The 23176-nt window shown below is 40.9% G+C and overlaps 1 protein-coding gene across 6 annotated transcripts in view; it reads left to right on the top strand.

Moving 5' to 3' along the window:
• Window positions 1–23176, top strand: part of LOC131106979 (RIMS-binding protein 2) — a 68519-nt gene that overhangs the window by 23365 nt on the left and 21978 nt on the right. For 3 of the 6 annotated variants that reach the window (XM_078799028.1, XM_078799027.1, XM_078799026.1), the window contains exons 3-8: window positions 10618–10707; window positions 14761–14883; window positions 17925–18029; window positions 19929–19979; window positions 20749–20772; window positions 21490–21697. In XM_078799028.1, coding sequence (XP_078655154.1) covers window positions 10618–10707; window positions 14761–14883; window positions 17925–18029; window positions 19929–19979; window positions 20749–20772; window positions 21490–21697 — 601 coding nt within the window. The remainder of the gene's footprint in view (window positions 1–10617; window positions 10708–14760; window positions 14884–17924; window positions 18030–19928; window positions 19980–20748; window positions 20773–21489; window positions 21698–23176) is intronic. The other 3 variants (XM_078799029.1, XM_078799031.1, XM_078799030.1) reach the window with 1 other exon arrangement.

Below are 23176 nucleotides of genomic sequence, written 5' to 3'. Positions count from 1 at the left end.
TATTATCATAAACGACTTTTGTAAGGTTAGTTTTATTTTTAAAAATATATTTTTGTAGCATAATGTCATTATATATTCATGTGATATGACAACTTTATTTTTTTTATGTGACTTTATTGTACTACTGCAATTTTATTGTTAGAATAACTTTTTTTGTCGTGATTTTATTCTTCGTTTTAATAACTTTCAAAATGCATTTCCATAGTTCCACTTATTCTTATTAAATTATATCTTTGTTCCTGTAATATTAGAACTTTATTCTCATAAAGTGTATTATCAATTATTTAATACATTATACAAGGTGGGGCAAAAGCACGGATAAAGTTAATGTGACTTTATTTAATTATGTATGTTTAATTCAGCATATGTGCACAGACATAATCATAATATAATGTGTATTAGGTACAGTATGTTAATTCATGGTATTATAACTTTTTTGTAAAGTTAGTTTTAGTCCCGTAAAACAATTTTATAACTTTAATCCAGAAACTTCTTCTTTCAATGTTATACTTTTATTCTTCTAATGTGAACGTATTATTTACAGACTTTATTCTTGTGATGGGATGGTCGTTTTTTTGTAATATGTTTGTCTATATGTGCCCTGTGATTGGCTGGCGATCAGTCCAGGGTGTACCCCGCCTCTCGCCCGAAGACAGCTGGGATAGGCTCCAGCACCCCCGCGACCCTCGTGAGGAAAAAGCGGTAGAAAATGAATGAATGAATGAATAAAATATAACATTGCATATAAAAATTTCTTATGTTTATACAATATTATAACAAAGTTGGTGTAATATTGTGAGTTTTATCCCCTCCTTTGATCCTTTAATAGTAAGCTGTGTCAGTGTGAGCCAAATATTCCCTTGTACTGGATGCATCCTGCAGATAAGTAAGCCAGAACATTGTTTGGTTAAAATGAACATTTTACAGCTGGGGAGATGTTTCTGGTTGTTCATGTTTGCAAGTGTTAAAGATAGAAGAATGTAAGAGCAACCAAAGCCTCGTTTTGAATGCTGGGTGTATTTCTTGCATGTAGTGCATTTTAGCAAGTGTGCAATGGGGTCAGTGGTAAATTATTTAGCTGCTGTGAATACTTGTTGTATGTTTTGCAGGAAATTGGGGTCAAGGGAGAGTGTATTTGTGGACAGTGTGGCTCTGCATGTGAACCCGCAATGTGAACCCACTAGTGAAAGTGGCCTGCTGTTTTTTTTTTTGTGTGTGTGTATGCACAATATGTTCTACTGGCTGTTTTTGTGTGCGCTTGATCATTGAGATGCTGGATGGAGTCTGTTTGTGTGTTTGCATTCGAAGCATGAGAGGCTGATATGCAAGCCAACCCGAGCATAATGTGTGCATGCACGAAGGTCCATCCATGCACGATGTAATCCCTAACCGGCTCTTGGGCTCCTCATTAGCATTACAGTCAACTTCCTCCCCAACCGTACCTGTCAACTGTCCCGTTTACACTGGGAATCTCCCGTATTTTGGTTGATATTGGCATAAAAATAAGGTATTGATTTATATCGGTGGACGAGTGGTTAGCATGTAGGCCGCACACTCAGGAGATTGGGAACCTGGGTTCGAATCTCCGCTTGGGCCTCTCTGTGTGGAGTTTGCACGTTCTCCCTGTGTACGTGTGGGTTTTCTCCGGGTACTCCGGTTTCCTCCCACATTCCAAAAACATGCTAGGTTAATTAGCGACTCCAAATTGTCCATAGGTATGAATGTGAGTGTGAATGGTTGTTTGTCTATACACTACTGCTCAAAAGTTTGGGATCATTTGCAAATTTCTTAGTTTTCCAAAGAAAAACAAATTTTTCATGCATTTCACAAACAATTTTTTCCATTTTGAGGATAAGCTCTAGTGAGGATAAGCGGATGTCCGATATTTGATATTTTTTGCCGAAAAACGATATACCAACTTTCAATTTCCGTTACAGATATCAGCCGATATCACATTTTTATGCTGTTATGGGCCCGATAATTATAGGTTATCACATGGTAATCAAAAGACCATTTTGTTTCCAGAAAATTTTCAGTTTATTGCATGTATGATATCTAAACAGTGTAAACTGTGTGTTCACGCTCGTGCGCTGTTCTCTGATTGGTTGTTTCACGGGCACAATACCAGAGCAGTGCGCTCTGAGTGGACAGCTACGGGGGCTGATACTGGACATGGTTAAACTCTATATTTTATCAGTATCACTGCCCTGGGCTTTGACACAGTATCATTTCGGCCTTTTCCCGTATCATTCATGGGCGGTTTCTAGGGTACAGGGCCAATTAATACTGTAGTATGTGATAATTATCGGATATCCCTAGTATTTGTTTTTCTGTGGATAATGATATTGGAGCAGTCATTGAATGCAGCCACAATTTCATTTACATAAAGTTTATTTAAAAATAATCTCTTTTCAGTGTTTTTTTTAAAATCATTACGCCTGAAAGTTTGAGCGGTCGGGGGCCCTAGCCTTACATCATGCTCGGGATACAATGTGCTCTTTGACACATTTGTAAGAATGCCACTTTAGAATTGGCTTCTTTATTTTATGTCATGTAAGATGAATGTCGACGTCAACTAACATTAACCGTAGAATCGAATTTAATAATTTTTTAAATATATTGTTTCTGATTTGCATCATAACCTGTGTATCTGGAATTGAAATTGGAATTGATTTTTTTGTATCAAAATACCAATTTATTTACAAACATATCACCAGGAACTAGGTACAATTTTCACATTTGGAAGTAAACTGTGTGTGTGTGTGCATTAGGGCTGGGTTAAAGGATTATTTTTGTAATTGATTAATCTGGAAAATAGTTTTTTGATGCATTGATTCATCGAACAATTAATTTTTAAAGCATTTTTATTATTATAAAATTCCTTCTTTTTAAATGCAAATATTGACAGGTATGTTTCCATCATGTGTGATATTTGTTTGTATGGCTTATGGGGGTTGTGCGTGTGTGTGTGTGTGTGTGTGGGTGGGGGGGGGGCAGATCCTGTTGGCATCATGTGTGACTGGAAGCTTTGTTTCACTGACGCTGCCTGCTTGCATACAGCACACACGCCACTATACATACGCTCGTGCACAAATATTCCCCCGAGGCCGTTGTATTCTCCAGAGAGGTCAATGTTCTCGCCCGAGGATGCTCCACATTCAGGAAAGTATGTACATGTCACATGTAGGCGCAGACAATACGCACACGTGCGTCCGCCCGCACACTCTTTACTTGACATCCACGCCATGGCGTCCTCTCATTTTCCTGTCTGCCGTCGACAAAATAAGTCAATCATTTTTTCATACATCGATAATTTAGGCCTGTGGTTTTCAAAGTGTGAGACTGGCGCCCCCTGGGAGGTTCCAGAGGACTACAGAAGCTTGATAAAAATATAAAATACACGTTTTTCAGACCTGTTAACTTGTTTTCAAGGTTCAGTGAATTATCAGTTCAAATGCTGACGGACTAAAGAGAGGGTGGGGGAGGACTAGGCGAGGCGTCCACCGAGACTCACCGATTCTCACGTACTTCGGCCCTGGAATGACCGTTCCAAAAGGTCTGACAAAAGGTCTGACAAACACTGATTTAATTATTTGTTATTATTATTATTATTTTATTTATTTATTATTATTTTTTTTTACATGTTAATGTATTTTTTTTGGTAATGGTAATGGTTTTATTTCATTTGAACATGCATCAGATTACAATTGAATGCATCACATAATCAGTTCACAGTTCCACATGTCCAAAAGGAGTAGGAAGAAGCAAAGCTTATTAAATCCTACCCCTCCATCTGGTACTTTTACAATCAGTAACTGTTACATTTGTTCACTTCCTGCTTTCCTGATATAATTTAATTTTATTATTACCAATAATTTACCGGTATCAGCATAAAAATGCAGCATCAGTTGATGTCACTATCTGATGTTTCCCGAACATTAAAAGCGATATTAAACCAATGCTATATATATGCTGTGGTGGTGTGTTCATTCCATCATAGATATGTCATGTTCCGCACATCGGTATCAATATCGGCTGATATCGGCATAGTTGACTTTTGAAGACTCATGACCATTTATTCAGCTGTGACGCATGGAACGACTCTCACCATTTTTTTTGGGGGTGGGGGGGGCGTTCAAGTAGACAAACGAAACAAAAAGCGAGCCAGAGGGAGTAAAATGATGTAGCATGACAAACCTTCCAGGAAGTACGCCGCCGGGATGACTCACAGGCGATACCGAGAGAGTGAATGACGACACGTGGAAGCGAGAAGTTAATCTCTCTTGACGCCAGCGCCCCGGCCTCTTCATGCCACTTCTCTGTCACCTTTTCCTCCATAAAACTGATTTGTCTCACATGCACACATCACACACACACACATGCACAATTCACACACACAAGACTGTGCAGTGGAGTAAACAAGGACATACAAAGCTAGCGCTGCTGCAAAAATGTCAAACACACATCCCTGAGGGTTCTCGGTTTTCATACGGGATTGGATTTTGCAATAAAAGAAACTTAACGCTATATTTCTTCTCAAATAATATTCATATTTTTTTCCCTTGTGATGTTATGACTTTATCACAATAATATTTTTACCCAACCTAATTATCCAAAAAATACAACTTTATTGGTTTATTTTGTTTCTCATGATATTAAGACTTATTTGTTTAATTTTAAACTTTTTTCTTGGAAATTTTCTTCCCGTAATTCTGACTTTATTCACATATTTTGTACATATTCTTATAACATTATATCTATTTTCCACTACCTATTTTCCGAAAATGTTTATATATATATATATATATATATATATACACATACATAAAACATACAAAACAACATACATAATAAGCAAAAATTATTTATATGCTGTTTTGTTTCTTATTCTTCTTATTATGACTTATTATAAAAAATAGTGTCTTGTAATTTTTCCCTCGTAATATTATAATTTTATCCAAATACCTTTTTTGCCATAATATTAGACCCAATTTTCCAAAAATTACAACTTTATTGGTTTATTTTATTTTTAATTTTAAACTTTTTCTTGGAAATGTTCTTCTCGTAATTCTGACTTTATTCATATATTTTGTACATATTCTTATAACATTATATCTTTTTTCCACTACCTATTTTCCAAAAATGTTCATTATATATATATATATATATATATATATATATATATATATATATATATATATATATATATATATATATATATATATATATACATAAAACATACAAAACAACATACATAATAAACAAAAATTATTTATATGCTGTTTTGTTTCTTTTTCTTCTTATAATGACTTATTATAAAAACAGGGTCTTGTAATTTTTCCCTCGTAATATTATAATTTTATCCAAATAATATTTTCACTTTTTTGCCATAATATTAGAACTAATTTTCCAATAATTACAACTTTCTTTGGTTTTGTTCTGACTTAAAAAAAAACATATTTTTCTTATATTTCATCTTCATGCTCCTAAAATGACATCATTACAATGTTATTCTTATAAAACAAATTTTTTTGTTAGATTCTGACATTTTTATCTTAATATTTGGGCATTATTATTATCATTTTTGCTGCTACTTTCATGTTTGGTGTGGAATAAGCTCAGTCGAACATCTTTAGTGACCTCCGACCTCACTAGTACTCATTCCGTCCACATTTCCCCTTCCCTTGGGTGTCCCAATACTATTGTCCACTGCGTGTATCCGTCCAAGCCTCATGTCTCACATCCTCCATCTTTTACACTAATTTGAATAAATAACAGAGGGGTTCCTTGGCTTGTATAAGCGTATTATATACGCTGTGTACAATAATAAGATGCGTTTATGGTGTGTGCGCCTACGCAAAAAGAGCTCAAGGCTAACGTATGCCAGCAGATGATGATGGTGATGTAACAACATTACCCAATGCCATCTGCGTCTTTGCAATGTGGATCTTGAAGAATTGACAGACTTGCGTGTGTGTGTGTTTGTGTGAGCATCATTTCAAACCGGATGAGCCCCTCATTTGGCGCATGTTTTATGGATAAGCACCCGTGGAGGCAGATTAGCAGTATAGGTTCAAGTCCCGATTGATGAATTATCCATCAGTGACATTATGGTGAAGGATCCGCTTTAAAAGCCGCCATGCTGTGCGATGCATTGCCATGTCGAATACGAGAGTTTGCATGAAGCTGATTTCAAAGCTTGTGTTTGGTTATAGGTTAAATGCCGACTCCGTAAGAAACACTACACATTGGGATTTCCACCTTCCAGTGTCATTAGACGTTGCTGCAGTGATTAGCCGTGAATTATGGCTCTGGCTCCATCTGTAACGACGTAAGTGCAGAACGCCACAACCCATATTTTGGCCCTTTTGACCATATTATATTATATTATATTTTTATATATAGGGCGGCACGGCGATCTAGTGGTTAGCGCGACCCTCGTGAGGAAAAAGCGGTAGAAAATGAATGAATGAATAAATATTTTTATATAATTAAATATATAATATATTATTATATTATATGATATTATTATGGGCGGCACGGCGGTCTAGTGGTTAGCGCGCAGACCTCACAGCTAGGAGACCAAGGTTCAATTCCACACTCGGCCATCTCTGTGTGGAGTTTGCATGCGTGGGTTTTCTCCGGGTACTCCGGTTTCCTCCCACATTCCAAAAACATGCTAGGTTAATTGGTGACTCCAAATTGTCCATAGGTATGAATGTGAGTGTGAATGGTTGTTTGTCTATATGTGCCCTGTGATTGGCTGGCCACCAGTCCAGGGTGTACCCCGCCTCTTGCCCGAAGACAGCTGGGATAGGCTCCAGCACCCCCCGCGCCCCTCGTGAGGAAAAGCGGTAGAAAATGAATGAATCTTCTTGTCTCTGGTATTATACGGGAGCCAATTTCAGTGCTGTGTTTTTTTGCAATGACAATAAAGGAATCTATCTAGCTATCCATCCATCCATCCATCCATCTATCTATCTATCTACAAAATGCTGCTGGCTTTTTCTGCCGCAATGATTGTTTTGGTAATGTTATATCATTACATTCGCCGGTTTTCCAATTTACACTAATCCAAGCCGTGGCTCATGTTTGGGATTGAAATAAATTCCCAATTAAATGTTGCCATTAAGTCCCTTTAGTCACAGTTTCAACAATCATTTCCCCATAAATAAATGTGTCTCAGAGAGGTAGAACTAAAGCGGCATGTAGTATGAGACTAGGAGTATAATTCCTGGCTCGAGGGTACGAGACTAAGACATCGACCTCCACAACACATGGCACCCCCTCCCCATGCTGGGCACACACTGCTGTGGGATGGCATTCTACTCCTTAACCAAGAGTCATCCAATGTCACTCTAGCGCCAACAGCGCAGGCAAGCTCCAAGCCTATCCCACTCCTGAGCGTTATGCCACCCCACAACAGTGTGTGACCACCAACAATATAAAAATTATTATAACACAGAAAAAACCCACCAAACAGAAATTTAAGTTAATATTCCTCCCTGAAGAAATGATATGAAGCCATATGGATCTGCAGTCAACTTGCACGCCCGCTGAGATGCTGGCCACTGTGAACAGATTGAGGGCCAGGGGCGAAGTAAGTGCGTTTCAGAGGACAATGATACCCAAAATAAGTGTTTGTGTGAGATGACAAACAAAGTGGATGAGTTGCTGAGTGGAATGAATTATCTGATGACGTAAAAGCTATTTCTATTCCTCAGCTTTACTTCAGTATTCTTGGAACCGTATCACTATCGGAGAAGTCGTCAGTGATCACAGATTCTACCGCTTATCCTCACGAGGGTCGCGAGGGTGCTGGAGTCTATCCCAGCTGTCTTCGGGAGGCGGGGTACACCCTGGACTGGTGGCCAGCCAATCACAGGGCACATATAGACAAACAACCATTCACACTCACATTCATACCTATGGACAATTTGGAGTCACCAATTAACCTAGCATGTTTTTGGAATGTGGGAGGAAACCGGGTACTCCGTAGTAACATGTAACATGGGATACTTACACAGAAAGACACACCATAAACCTTGCAATCTTTCCTGCACTCGGTGTTCCTGGCATCACTCGAGATGAAAACCCACGCATGCACGGGGAGAACATGCAAACTCCACACAGAGATGGCCGAGGGTGGGATTGAACACGGGTCTCCTAGCTGTGAGGTGTGCGCGCTAACCACTCGGCCGCCGTGCAGCCTGATTTTCAAATTGTATAAAAAAATAAAAGCAATATACATATTTAGCATCAACAAGGAAGAATGACAAAGAGGTCCCCTCCAGAAACTGAAAGTTAACACTAGATCGATATTTACATCAGTCCTATCTAAGTGTTGTGCAACTCCGATTGTGACATGTGTGTGTTTGTGTCAGGAAGGCCTATTACGAGAAGCTATTAGGCTAAAAAGATAATGGTGTTACAGTAATATTCAAACATGCCACACCTACCAAGTATAGTATAGTATAACTATAGTATAGTATATGCTATAAAGTGTAAGTACTGTACAAATGTGTGCATATACCATATCGGCCACACTTGTGGCCCATGTTGTAACATGCAACATGGGATATTTACACAGAAAGACACACCATAAACCTTGCAATGCTTCCTGCACTCGGTGTTCCTGGCATCACTCGAGCTGAGAGTCACTGCGGTCCAAGCAGAAGCTGAAGTCATTCTACACTGAACGGAAACTTAAAAAATCTCTTCATATTGAATCTGCACTCTAAGAATTATGGGAACTGTAGTTCTTTTAGCCATCAATTAACCACATCATTGTTTCACCTGCGAGGTTCAAAGCAGTGTGGAAACGGCTTGTAGTGATTCAGGGCATATAGAGTGGAACACTGGTTTTATTTGTTCCAAAAGGTCTGACAAAACTCTGAATGTCAGTAAACTGACGCAATTTTTCCCATGAGAAATAATTTAAATCCAACTAACCAGTGCCAGGCACCCAAAAATAATAACAAAACACAAACTATGCTAATTGAAATGAACAAATTAACACTTAAGATAGCTTTTATCTTTATGAAAGATTGTTGTTAGAGATGAGAGGGAGAAGGGGAAAGGAAGTTATCTTCATATGTTGCAATGTGTTCTTTTTTTAATTCAACAAACTTCAATAAACAATTTTTTTTGGCCCCATGGCAGGTTATTTAGCAGTTGCGCTTAATAAGAAAATTCATGGTTGGTGACGTCAGTGACGTTTTTTTGGGGGCACTCAATTCCGTGGAATAATTAAAGGCAAAGGGACAAGTTGTGTGACGCACAATTTTGTACTTAAACCAAGACAATGTAAGAAAACCCAATACAATACAAAAACCAAGGTTTGACTTTATAAACCACCCACAGAAATCAGTTTGTTATTAATCACAATTGAAATTGGCATCGCATGCAGTCAGTGTGTGTGTGTGTGTGTCTTTTAGCTTTGCGGCGCAGCGTTGTGTTTACAAGACGTTATGGGGTGTTAAGCCGAGCTGTGACTGCGTGATTCACTGGAAGTGGGAAGACGAGGAGAGGCAGACGTTTTTTTTTTTTTTTCCTCCCAAGGCCTATAAAAAGCATTTCTTCTTTCCGTCCTCCCTGTTATCTTTACATCCCTTCTGCCTCCTACCCTGCGACCGATCCAGAGCACAATGTCCTTAACAAGCGGTGAAATGAACCAAAAGACCACGGCGAGGTGTGGTCTCGGCGTGTCGCCTCGCCTGCAGCGATGTGACGTTACACAATAAGCGTGTCTTTCTGTCCTTGTCTGGTCCCTGAATGTCTTGCTGCCTGCATGCATGCAGAGAGATGGATGAAGCTCACTTTGTCTGGCTGATTAGCCTCCAAATGGTCATCTTTCCTACTGGATCATTCTATCATGAGTTAGTCTGTGATCCTGACCCCAATGTGTTGCTGCTGTTCTGCACAAAGCAGTGTTACAGCGAGGATGAGGATGTGGATGTGACCGGAGTGAAAGTCAGAATGAAATCACTCTGCGATGCTCCGAGCTGTGACAGGAGGAGAATGTTGCCCTAGTTTGCGTCCGGCGTAATTATGTAATGCTTGAGTACCTGCAGCACCAGCGGCGTGACAACTTGTGGCTACCAATGTGTGGAGTGGAGAGTGACGACCTCTTAAATTTCACTGTTTGGTGTTTTTGGGATTTATTCAGGACAAACGGCAAATCGTCTAATAATAATACTACAAAAATAAAGGCTGCATTGTACTCCAGTGGAGTCACTCTTGATCTATTATTGACTTATTATACTAGCTCTTTAGCACATTACTTTTAATTCTCTACCAATAGAAGCAGTGTTCAGAACTTGTAAGAAAAGGGGCGTTGGAGATTGTTGCAGGATTGTTAACAAATACGAGCTAATCGACTGAGTTCCGTTTGTTTTTCATCAAAATTAACGGTTAACACTACAAGGAACGAAGAATGTACGGTAGTGCCTTGTTTAATGACTGGTGGCCAGCCAATCACAGGGCACATATAGACAAACAACCATTCACACTCACATTCATACCTATGGACAATTTGGAGTCACCAATTAACCTAGCATGTTTTTGGAATGTGGGAGGAAGTAATTTCTATTTTCTTGTGTGTTTTTTCCCCTTTAGAGAGCAAAGCTTCATGTGGCTTTGCAGGAAAAAAATCGTCTGAACCTCGAACTGATCGGCCGTCACCTGAAGGCATCCAAGTATGACCAGGTACACACAAACACACACACACACTATTGCTGAGTTTCATAGAATACGACAAAAGACACTCTCAGTATGTTTGTGCAATATTTTGTAGATTAAAGTGACTAGTGGGCGGACGAGTGGTTAACGCGCAGGCCTCACAGCGAGTAGACCCGAGTTCAATTCCACCCTCGGCCATCTCTGTGTGGAGTTTGCATGTTCTCCCCATGCATGCGTGGGTTTTCTCCGGGTACTCCGGTTTCCTCCCACATTCCAAAAACATGCTAGGTTAATTGGCCACTCCAAATTGTCCATAGGTATGAATGTGAGTGTGAATGGTTGTTTGTCTATATGTGCCCTGTGATTGGTTGGCCACCAGTCCAGGGTGTACCCCGCCTCTCGCTCGAAGACAGCTGGGATAGGCTCCAGCACCCCCCACGACCCTCGTGAGGATAAGTGGTAGAAAATGAATGAATGAATGATTTGCTCCAATTGTGTGCATGTACATCCTCTGATGCATGAAGACACAAAATATCTGAAAACAAGAGACTGGAAAATCAGTAAAAGCTTATCTCTGTGTCCGACATGATAAAAAAAAACAATGTTTCTATCACGTCTATTTGCTTTTTTCACTAAATCAGACTGCATGAATAGTAGAAGTGCAACAATTAATCGAATAATTGATGGTTGATTGATTACCCAATTAATTGACAACTATTTTGGTAATCAATTCATCCTTGTTTGGTTTAGATATGTAAATATCCTCAGATATTTTTTTATTTTCTCTGTGAGTTTTAGCCAAAACAAGACATTCACACATACAGTATCACCTTGGAAACTTTGGAAAACAGTGTGCTTCATATTAATTTGAGCTAACCGGTATGACCGAACCGATTACGCCATTAATTGAAACAACAAGCTTCAGATTCATCTACTGTGTCTATTTAGTGTTTTACTGAAGCTATTTGACCAACATTTAGTAACTTATTTGCTCTGTCATTTCAAATTTTCTATTTCTGAATATTCATCATTCATTTATTCATTTATTCAGAAATAGAAGATTTGAAATGACAGATTTCAAATTTTCTATTTCTGAATATTCATCATTCATTTATTCATTTATTCAGAAATAGAAGATTTGAAATGACAGATGAATTTAAAGTATTTTTTTAAATTCACCAATTCATTAAAAAAATCAATATATTCTTGTTTTTACGTGCTTACTTACTTGTTTTTACTTTGATTTTACTATAAATCAGTTTTCTGAAATGTTTTCCCCGTTGTGATGGACTATGTTAGTCATAGCCTTTTTCAAAATACATAATAATACAAAATACATAAAGAAATGCAGGGCAAGTCTTAATCTTCTTGCAAGAAAAAAGATAAAGGTGACATTCATGCTCATTTATCATGCTGAATTCATCAAAAAAAATCGAGCAATTAATCAGTTATCAAATTAATTTTTAGTTGCAGCCTTAATGAATATATTCTTGTTTTCACTTTGATTAAGATATGCCTTTATTCGTCCCTCAGTGGGGAAATTTGTAAATTTTACTGATTTTACTATAAATCAGGTTTCTGAAATGTTTTCCTGTTGTTATGGGCTGTGTTAGTAATAGCCTTTTCCAAAATACATACCTGAACCATTTCCACATGCGAGAACGGCACATTCATGTGCTACGTATTTTTGCTGTGATTTTACATGACGTCCAGTTACGAATATGCTTATTTGTCCCCATTTCTTTCAGACGGGGCTGCCAACAACAGTGTTTGACAGTATATGGTTAAAAGTATTCAGACATTCCACCAATATAGTGTTTTGTCCAACCCTAGCATTGCTAATTGTCCGCCTGGTAAAAGTGGACAGTGAAGGGATGTGCCGCACACACCAGAATACAAACACTGACCACCTGTGATGGTGGTCGCGTTCAAGCTCATATTTCTGACATCCATCCAAGGGACTCCACTTGGAGCGTTTGGTCCACAAAAAGGTTCCATCTGTGCACTGACAAGGTGGACACACACACACGGAGAGAAAGCATGGCAGCATCCTGCCAGACTGACAGATTGCATGAACGGAGACTGTGGACAATCCTGTAACCCTTGGCAATAGCTTCATTTGGCATGTTTAGCCTAGCATTTAGCATAAACGCCTTCCAAAAACATAAAAAGAACTAAATTAGGAGTAAATGGAAATGTTATCATTGGCTCCTTGGAGCTAGGACAGCAAAATGGGTCTTTTAATTTTGAATGATTGCTCTTAATAATAATGAATTAGAAATCATGACATGGAATCATTATTATGCAGCTTGTCAAGTGAAACGAGATAAATGGCTTTAACGACTCACCATGAAACAGCATTGTGTCTGGAGCACGCGGACGACTTTTTTTTGGCACTTGGCGTTATCTTTTGTGAGCATGTGCATTTGCTTAATTAATGAGAGAACCAGTGCACAGTACAGGCGTGCCGCCGGGTCCTCCTTCACGAGGCCACCTTCATGAGGAAACGGTGGAGCTTAAGACGCGCTGACTGATGAAGAGAGGCAGTTCGTCATGCTGGCGTCAGCAGCTCTGTCTCATCAAGACTAAATGGAAATGTGCTGATGAATTCCTCTTCTGACTGTGAACCCCCCCCACCCCCCCACGATGAAGCCTGCAGCCCCACGTTGAAGCTGCCCCCATTCATAATTGTAACAAGTGGGGTCGACGGCGGCGACAGACGTCATATGAATCACACGCATGGTTCTCTTTATAAACCGTGAAACTATGTGAAGAGACAGCTAAAAGGGAAGAATGTTACGTTGCTATTTTTTAATTGGATGTTGGATATTTCTATCACACTTTGGGGTGGTCTACAATCCATTTGCAGATGCACAATATACCGGGAGGAGGAGATGCATGCAACGTACTGACTTACCGCACGTAATGTGATTTATCAAAATCTGCAACTGCGGTCTTTTGTTAGCACGTTTGGAAGGCAGGTACAAACCGCAGCATTGAACACGGTTGCCATCGTTGTGCTGGGAATGAGGGAAACGCAATGAGAGATGTCAATACAGGCTTTTAGCTGGGACTGCTAGTGCGCTACACTCTCATTCCGAGCCCAGGGGGGGTTCCGTTGGCCGCGACCTGGATCAGAGTGAGGTTTAGGCCGGTGAGTGTAATGGATGCCAGCCTGTGCGGCTCTGTGAGAAATACATCAGCAGACGTCACTCGCTAAACCTTAAGAATCATGCAGGACGTGGAGTTGACAGTCTGTGGTTTTAGCTTGACGGCTAGATCTGCAAGATCCAGGTCCAAGCCTGGGGAAGAACGCAGGGCTGGGTTGCATTGGTGCCATGGGCCCAGATGAGAGTGAGGTTTGTGGGGGTGAGCTTAACAGATGCCAGCTTGTGCAACTCCCTGAACCTGAACACTGGACACCTTAGACTCTCATTCATAGGATCAAGCCCAGGGGAGTAATGCGGGGTTGACTGAACCAAACGGGTTACATTGGTGCTGTGACCCGGATGGGAGTCAGTTTTAGGGGGAATGAGTCTAACAGATGCCAGCTGGTGCAGATGTGTAATAAGTAACATGAAGTAGAATAAGTACCTTAAGAGTCACGCTGGACGTCAAGTTGACAGTCTGGGCTTTGAGCTTGACGGCTAGCGCATAGTACCTACAGTATGTTCAGGTCCAGATCTGAACGCGGGGTTGGCTGAACTAGTTGGGAACTCGGGGAAAGATAAGTAAATCTATCTACCTTAGACTTAAGTGTTGGTTTGAGGCCAGGTCGAAACACGGGGTTGGTTGAGCCAGTCGGGTTTTTAGTTTATTTGGGATCCTAGTAAATCAGGCCCTTTCGGCTATCCATCTATCCATCTTCTTATGTTCATCCGAGGTCCATGATTCCCGCTCCCTGTCTACTTCGTGCAGCTCATAGCCTCTCCAGCGGGTCCTGGGCATCCAGAAGGCATCTTGAACAGATGCCTGACCTGGGAGTTTCTCCTGGATGACAGTGCTTCTCAAGGAAACCCCAGCCATTCTACGAAGGAAATTCATTTGACCTTTTGACTATTCTATGCTTTTTCCTTGTAGGTACAGTCGGACTTTGAGCAGCTGAAAGAGACGCTCGCTGTCGTCAGCCAAGAAAGAGACGCGGCCCAGCAGCAGCGCAGCCGACTTCAAGGAAAAGTGGAGAACCTGGAAGAGGTTTTAAAGGTGAGACAATAATATTACATTGTATTATTACATCTTTGTTTTGCGTAGCAGGCCGTGCCTTGACACAGGTAGAGCGCCTCTTTCTCCACGGTGCTCCAGCCAATACTAATGACACTTTTTCACAAACGTACACTGTGCGAGGCAGCCTCATTACAAATCTTCGCCTCACCGCATGGCTTATCGATTGTCTGTTTGCCAGGATATTTGCTCAAGAGAAATGCGCCTGTCTGAGAAGGGGAAAAAAAAAAAAGACAACAAACTGACCTGATACGGCTAAGCAAAGGTTTGTCACTTTCTCATTGCGTATTGATTTTAAAGACAAAGTGACTGTTTAGTGAAAAAGTGCTCTGGGTGATGAGGATGAAGAAATGCAGGGCAAGAAAGAAGAAAAACATCACAGATATTACAACCAATTAGTGAAGAACTACATTCTTCATCACCGAAATCCGACCAGAACTGGACTTAGGAGACCAAGTAGGAGGTGATGACGAAACTGCTGATGGGGATGTCATACAACTTTGTAAAAATGAGAATTATCCCTTTAATACACTGCACGAGTCCAACCTAGAACTGGAAGTCATTGTATACCCAGCTACATCAGTGGTTGAGTCTTTAGCTTTTTGCTAACTAACACACAATGGTAATGGTAATGGTTGTATTTCATTTGAACATCAGAACATTTGAACATCAGATTACAATTGAATGCATCACATAATCAGTTCACAGTTTCACATGTCCAAAAGGAGTAGGAATAAGCAAAGCTTATTAAATCCTACCCCTCCATCTGGTACTTTTACAACCAGTAACACTTACATTTGTTCACTTCCTGCTTTCCATAATACAGTTTAAGGTTTTTTTTTTTTTTTTTTAAATTATGCACCTCGTACCGAAGTACGAGGTGATATGAGCATCCAATGCCATAATGGGTACCATAGTAAGTGTCAATATAGTGATATATATAGCACACCATGACTGGTTCAAGACTCTTCATCCTTGTATTTAGCAAACATCAACTGCTTGTATTGTTTCTTGAATTGGCTCATCGTTGTGCATTGTTTGATTTCCTTACTCAATCCAGTCATGAACCAGTCATGATGTGCTATATATATCACTATATTGACACTTACTATGGTACCCATTCTGTCATTGGATGCTCATATCACCTCCTACTTTGGTACGAGGTGCATTATTAAAAAAACAAAAAAAAAACAAACCTAAACTGTATTATGGAAAGCAGGAAGTGAACAAATGTAACAGTTACCGATTGTAAAAGTACCAGATGGAGGGGTAGGATTTAATAAGCTTTGCTTCTTCCTACTCCTTTTGGACATGTGGAACTGTGAACTGATTATGGGATGCATTCAATTGTAATCTGATGCATGTTCAAATGAAATAAAACCATTAACATTACAATTGATGCCATGTTTGATCACTGCACTTTACATTGGCGGCAGCTGGCTAGCTAGCCACAGTTATCTCGCCTTGCTTCTGGTCTTCGGACTCCAGATGTGACTTTTTACCACATTGACATTTTATTTTTAAAACAAACTTCAGAGAAGCTACATGTGAATATCCTGTTCATGGCGTACGTACTATGCCGCTGAATATTTTTGCTCTCTTGTCATTATACCAGTTATGTCTTGTTTGATATGCCAAACAATATATTGTGATAAATATTGAGGCTGGTAAGAAGCTGCGATGAATATATCGCAATATGGATTTTTGGTTAAAAGTATTCCAGAAAAAGTCCGCAATTATGGAACCGATAATGTGAAAAGTAATAGCTTATGTACCCCGAAAGGGCCTGAGATGTTGTTCTTGACTGTGTTCTAATCTAAGAATGCTGACTAATGCATTACAGCAATCATCATAGCAATCCCGATACTGTGCGAATCTGCTGTCGAGTGTCTGGCATCTGTACCTGGATGATATCAAAACTATCTGTTTGGACTTAAATATACTGTAAGTGCAAGAAACACAATTAGACCAAATGTGATTTCCTTTGCTCTTTGTGTTTCATCGTTTCCTGCTTGGAAGAATCAAAAAGCAGACGCAAAAAGTAACCTAAATGAATAAACTAAGCCCCTGGTTCTGCTCAAGCTGGGTGTTCTTTAATATTACACTGTACTGTATGGCAGAGGAGGAAAACACGCAGGGGTTAAATGGTTAAATGAAATAAATGTTGTTCCTCGAAGGGCTCCGGAGACATCGCCCCTCAGCCAGCCCTGCGCTCTGCAGCTTAGAGCTTCTTCGTGATTATGCAAAGAGGCGGCGGCAGCGGCTGCCTGCTTTAGTTTGGGTCACCTCCGAGCCACACTTAGAGCTAAAGAGGCTTTTGGCTACAAGGAGAAAATGTTTCCTTGCTTTCTTTTCTCCTCTGCACACAGGGAATGGTGTTGTAAATAGGCAGGATGTGACAGAATACTACATGAAGAATACCTGGGCAGGGGTTGTAAACACAGTACACAAGTTATGCTTTTATGCTTTGTAAACAAATGCCTCCTCTCATATTGATGCCTGCTTCAAATAAATGAGTAAGTAAGGGAACATATGCTGCTGGCTCAAAAATAGATGAGAGACGAAAGTACGAATGATGAGGTAAGACGTGCATGAAGACCTGAAGACGGGTTCTAGAGAAAATATTTGACTATGCTGCGATGTTAGTTCGTATGGGAAACCACATATATGTTTGATCTCACATTGAAGGGCAGACTCACATGCCCTGACACCCAAAGTTATTTGAATCAGGAAATAAGCATGTAGAGAACTTGTTGTGGAGACAAGAGGCCTCCAGCTGATAATCATAGCAAGTCAGTGAAGGTGGAGGTGGTCCTTGGGTTATGAACCAGTTCCCTTAGTACAATCCATTGCCAATCGAGTTTGAATGTAATTTGGAACTTTGAAGATAATTTTTACGACTTTTCAGAAATCTAACAACATAGATCATAATTCCAAACCATATAGGGTATAACATATTTAAGCAAAGTTTATAAATCATGTTGGGGGGACATTGGAATAGCTTTCCTTTTGTGTTTCCACAGCATATGCACGAGACTGTCGAGCGAAAGCAGCGGCCACTGATAGAGCATGAGCAGGCCTTGGTGGCCCTTCACAGCAAGCAGAAGGAGATCCATCAGTTGCAAAAGGTATTTAAATAAAGGAAATAAATAGAATATGGGCGGCACGGCGGACGAGTGGTTCGCGCGCAGACCTCACAGCTTGGAGACCAGGGTTCAATTCCACCCTCGGCCATCTCTGTGTGGAGTTTGCATGTTCTCCCTGTGCATGCGTGGGTTTTCTCCGGGTACTCCGGTTTCCTCCCACATTCCAAAAACATTCATTCATTCATTTTCTACCGCTTTTTCCTCACGAGGGTCGGGAGTGCTGGAGCCTATCCCAGCTGTCTTCGGGCGAGAGGCGGGGTACACCCTGGACTGGTGGCCAGCCAATCACAGGGCACATATAGACAAACAACCATTCATACTCACATTCATACCTATGGACAATTTGGAGTCGCTAATTAACCTAGCATGTTTTTGGTATGTGGGAGGAAACCGGAGTACCCGGAGAAAACCCACGCATGCACGGGGAGAACATGCAAACTCCACACAGAAATGGCCGAGGGTGGAATTGAACCCTGGTCTCCTAGCTGTGAGGTCTGCGCGCTAGCCACTAGACCACCGTGCCACCCATTCCAAAAACATGCTAGGTTAATTGACAACTCCATATTGTCCATAGGTGTGAATGTGAGTGTGAGTGTGGTTGTTTGTCTATATGTGCCCTGTGATTGGCTGGCGACCAGTCCAGGATGTACCCCGCCTCTCGCCCAAAGACAGCTGGGATAGGCTCCAGCACCCGCGCGACCCTTGTGAGGAAAAAGCAGTAGAAAATGAATGAATGAATGATAAATAGCATACGGAGTGGGATCATACACTGGAGAATAGGAATATAATGGGAATATTGGGTTTCCCAGTCCTCACCATACAGAATGATCTGTAACATACCCAATGTAGTATGATAATATCGTCCGATATTATCCGCCCATATTGGCATAAAAATTAGATATCAGATCATATCGGTATCATCCAATAGCGCCACGAAAAATGAGTATCGAATGATATCGGCCTGCATCGAAAATCTGTGATATCAGCACTCTGTTACAGTTTATTACTAGCTACAGCCCACGTGATCGCAATAACAGCGGTTGCTAATGTGCTAAGGAAGTTAGCACAAGTGGCGTCGATGTCCGAAAAATATGTTGCAGCGGAGTGGCGAACCCCCGCAGTAGCACGGAAGCAGGGACCAACTACATTGCGCATCAAGCATAAGAATCCTTGCAAGACTACGGGGTGAAAAACAAACCCCTCGTCCCCCTAAACAACCAGCACTGTCCGAAACATCCACTAGAAAGCGTATACAGTCGATGTGTTCAGGCGTATGCAAGAGGTGGTTGCTATGGAGGAGTACCATGTGGTCGCCGATCCAAATGAGGATTATTCAGCCATTCGGAGGATCTAAGCTCTGCTAAGTGCCATGTGATGTTTGTGCTGAGTCATTCTGGATGCAAAACACACTGAGGATGACAAGCTCCGTGCTAAAAATGTCTCTGTTGATACATTTCATCCTTCAGCCGACACCACGTGTATTTTCTAGCCGGTGTCCTCAACGCCGCGGTGATCATTGATTGGAAAATGAACAGCATGTAGTACTATCAGCGTATCGATCGCTGTATCTTTTACTCAGCTCTGTTGCTTTATTTACAGACATTCCCTACTCGGTTCCTAAAAGCCACGTCTTATTAAACACGCCGACATTTCAAACTCACTCCGGTCAGGAAAAACAGCATGTGTCAGCAGTTTTGAAACGCGTTCTACTTAGTTGGACAACCAGTGAACAACAGTTCATTAAAGCGGTGATGTAGGCTTGTCTCTGCTGAGGCGTGTTGGGTGTGCGGTGCTGACAGTGTGTCAGATGCGTGTGTGTGCTCACGGATCTGGACTGTTGTGTCACATGTCAGCGTGTGTGTGTGTGTTCTTTCTCCCAAGGCCCGGCTTCAAGCTGACCAGGACCATGAGCAAGCAGTACACCTGTTAGAGGTATAGCAATACAACACATACTAGTACATATTAAAGGGGACATATTATGGCTTTTTCCACTTTTCCGACCTGGGAATGTTGTGAGAATGTTTATGAATTCTCATGTTAAACCATGCCAAAGTGTGCCCGGGTACAAGCTGTACAAGCTGAGTGCGACCAATCACAGCAGAGTGGGTGTGCCCGGAGGGTGGAATGAATTAAAACAGACCGTTTTGGAAATCCAAGGAAATACAGCTGGAATAGGTGCAGATTCTGGAAGATCTAGAAAGCTTTCTGTGTGGGTTATTGTGTGTAGCTGCTCTATAGGAGTCCACAACTCAATACAAAGGGCCGGAAAATGAACAAAATGGGTCCCCTTTAAAAAATATAGCATTTTTAGGTTTACGCTTCAGGATGCCTCTGAATGCTCAGTTTCAGAGAGTTTTTTCTGGCCGTGCCTGGGTATAAGCTATACAAGCTGAGTGTGACCAATCACAGCAGAGTGGGCGTGCCTGGAGGGTGGAATGAATTAAAACAGACCGTTTTGGAAATCCAAGGAAATACAGCTGGAATAGTTGCAGATTCTGGAAGATCTAGAAAGCTTTGTGTGTGGGTTATTGTGTGTAGCTGCTCTATAGGAGTCCACAACTCAATACAAAGGGCCGGAAAAGGAACATAATTGGTCCCCTTTAAAAATGTAGCATTTTTACACAATGCTGGGTACAATGTGTGTTAAGTTTTTTTTGCATGCCTTTCTTTTCTAATTTTCTTGACTTTTTTGTCCAAACAGCAAAATAAGGGCAGAATGTTTCAGGTATTTCTTTCCCACTGTGATTCATTTTCCTGATTCCCCCCAATCGTTCATGTACTTCCCAAATTCTGTCTATTAAAATCCCTAGACTGTTTAATCATTTACCTTATTGCAGTACTCTGTGTTTTGTATACGTATACAGTATGTAACATTTTCACCTAAATTTTGGATTCGTTTTCATTCACCGTCGTATCATACGATATTATGATAGAGTAATAACTAGTTTTAATATACACTCATCCCTCACAAAATCAGTCTGATTATTGCTGCTTTAAAAAATAAATTAATAAATCATCATTTGAATACGGCCCATAAAAATATGCATATTTAAGCAAATTTTAAGCGTATTTCAGGCCTAAATGCAGCATTTTAAAGCACATAAATAGCTAGATGAAGTAACTAAATGCCTTAAAATACAAATACAAGGCAGAAGTATTGCAGTCGAGAATCTTGTACTGTTTTCTACATTTAGTGAGACTAGTGACTAAGGTTCCCTAGGGAACACATTTACTGTGACACTGCTCCAGTGGGAGCTTTATTTACCTCTAATGTGGCTTATTTATTCTTATTCTGTCTACTATATTGGGTACTCCCAGCATAAAACATTTCTAACTATATTAAATGTGGCATTATTAAATGTGAATATATTGCATGTATTGATTCTATTATCATAATATGAGGATATTAAATCGCCTTATTTGTCCTTTTGTCTGTCAAAAGGTCAAGATTTGTGACCTGGAGCAGAAATGCAGGTCACAGAGTGAACACTTCCATCAGCTGTCCAAAGAGCTGCTGAATTTCCGTTTACAATCTCATCCCGCCGAGATCCTCCCTGTTAAATCCCCCTCCAAATCTCACCGTCTCCACGCAGCAGAGGGGGGCCTCCCAAAAGCCGTCATTGGATTTGAAACCCAGACAGAAGAAGCAGGTCGGTCAAATCTCAACCCCGAGACAAACTTCAGATACTTTGCACTCTCGTAACTTTGCTGATTATGTTTTTCATTTGGGCTGCACGACGGACGAGTGGTTAGCGCGCAGACCTCACAGCGAGGAGACCCGAGTTCAATCCCACCCTTGGCTATCCCTGTGGGGAGTTTGCATGTTCTCCCCGTGCATGCATGGGTTTTCTCCGGGTAGTCCGGTTTCATCCCAAATTGCAAAAACATGCTAGGTTAATTAGCGATTCCAAATTGTCCATAGGTATGAATGTTTACTCATAAGGGAAATTCCTAAAGACGCCACCATCAGTCACAAGTGGTTGGAGTTTCCGATTTCCTATCAGCAAAAGAAATGCATTTAAATTTTTAGCAGGACAACAAGTCGTTCTAAGTACTCAAGCGTGTGACCAAACACAGCAGAGTGGCTGTGCCTGGAGACGGGCCATGGGTTGAATACATCAAAACAGATCGTTTTCATGGGAACCAAAGAAATACAGCTGAATAGGTGCAGATTCTGGAAGATCTTCAGTGCTGGTTGTTCTGTGTAGCTGCTCTATAGGAGTCCACAACTCAATACACAGGGACAAAAAATGAGCATAGTAGGTCCCCTTTAAGAAAGGGAAGTGTAGAAAACACTAATTTCTATATTGCTGTTAAGGATGTGAAGCAAAGCCATCAAACACTTCGCTTGGTTTAATTCAATCATTTCACTGAACTCATTCATTCATTCATTTTCTACCGCTTACCCTCATGAGGGTCGCGGGGTGCTGGAGCCTATACCAGCTGTCTTTGGCCGAGAGGCGGGGTACACCCTGGACTGGTGGCCAGCCAATCACAGGCACATATAGACAAACAACCATTCACACTCACATTCATACCTATGGACAATTTGGAGTTGCTAATTAACCTAGCATGTTTTTGGAATGTGGGAGGAAACCGGAGTACCCGGAGAAAACCCACACATGCACGGGGAGAACATGCAAACTCCCACAGAGAGGGTGGGATTGAACTCTGGTCTTCTAGCTGTGAGGTCTGCGCGCTAACCACTAGATCGCCGTGCAGCCTCATTTCACAGAGCTTTCCAGATTAAATATTTATTCTTGGTCTGTAAAACTAATTCTAAATAAATGCGACTAATTTATTTATTTTTTTCCTTTTCATGATGCATTTTTGACGGAGGCGAATACTCCGGAAAACACTGACTGTTAGCATCCCAAACCCATCCACCAGCTTTAATGGCGGAATAAGAACAACATCAAATGAGTGATTTAGCATCATCTCGCTCCACGGATGCACGCCATCAAATGCCGATACACGATCAATATCTACCCTAATTGATCACAGGCCTGATGTATGACGTGAATGCAGTTGTAGAAATTAGTATTCTAAAAACACATAGCGGATGCTGCAGTGCCGGCGCATCGGCCATGCAGATATATTTTGTCTGGCACGCGGCAGAGGGCTTTGAA

Source organism: Doryrhamphus excisus, linkage group LG19 (assembly GCF_037039965.1).
Source record: "Doryrhamphus excisus strain RoL-2023G ecotype Guam linkage group LG19, RoL_Dexc_Guam_v1.1, whole genome shotgun sequence".
NCBI lineage: Eukaryota > Metazoa > Chordata > Actinopteri > Syngnathiformes > Syngnathidae > Doryrhamphus > Doryrhamphus excisus.
The sequence above is the reverse complement of the archived record's forward strand: the minus strand, read 5'-3'. Positions and strand labels throughout refer to the sequence as shown.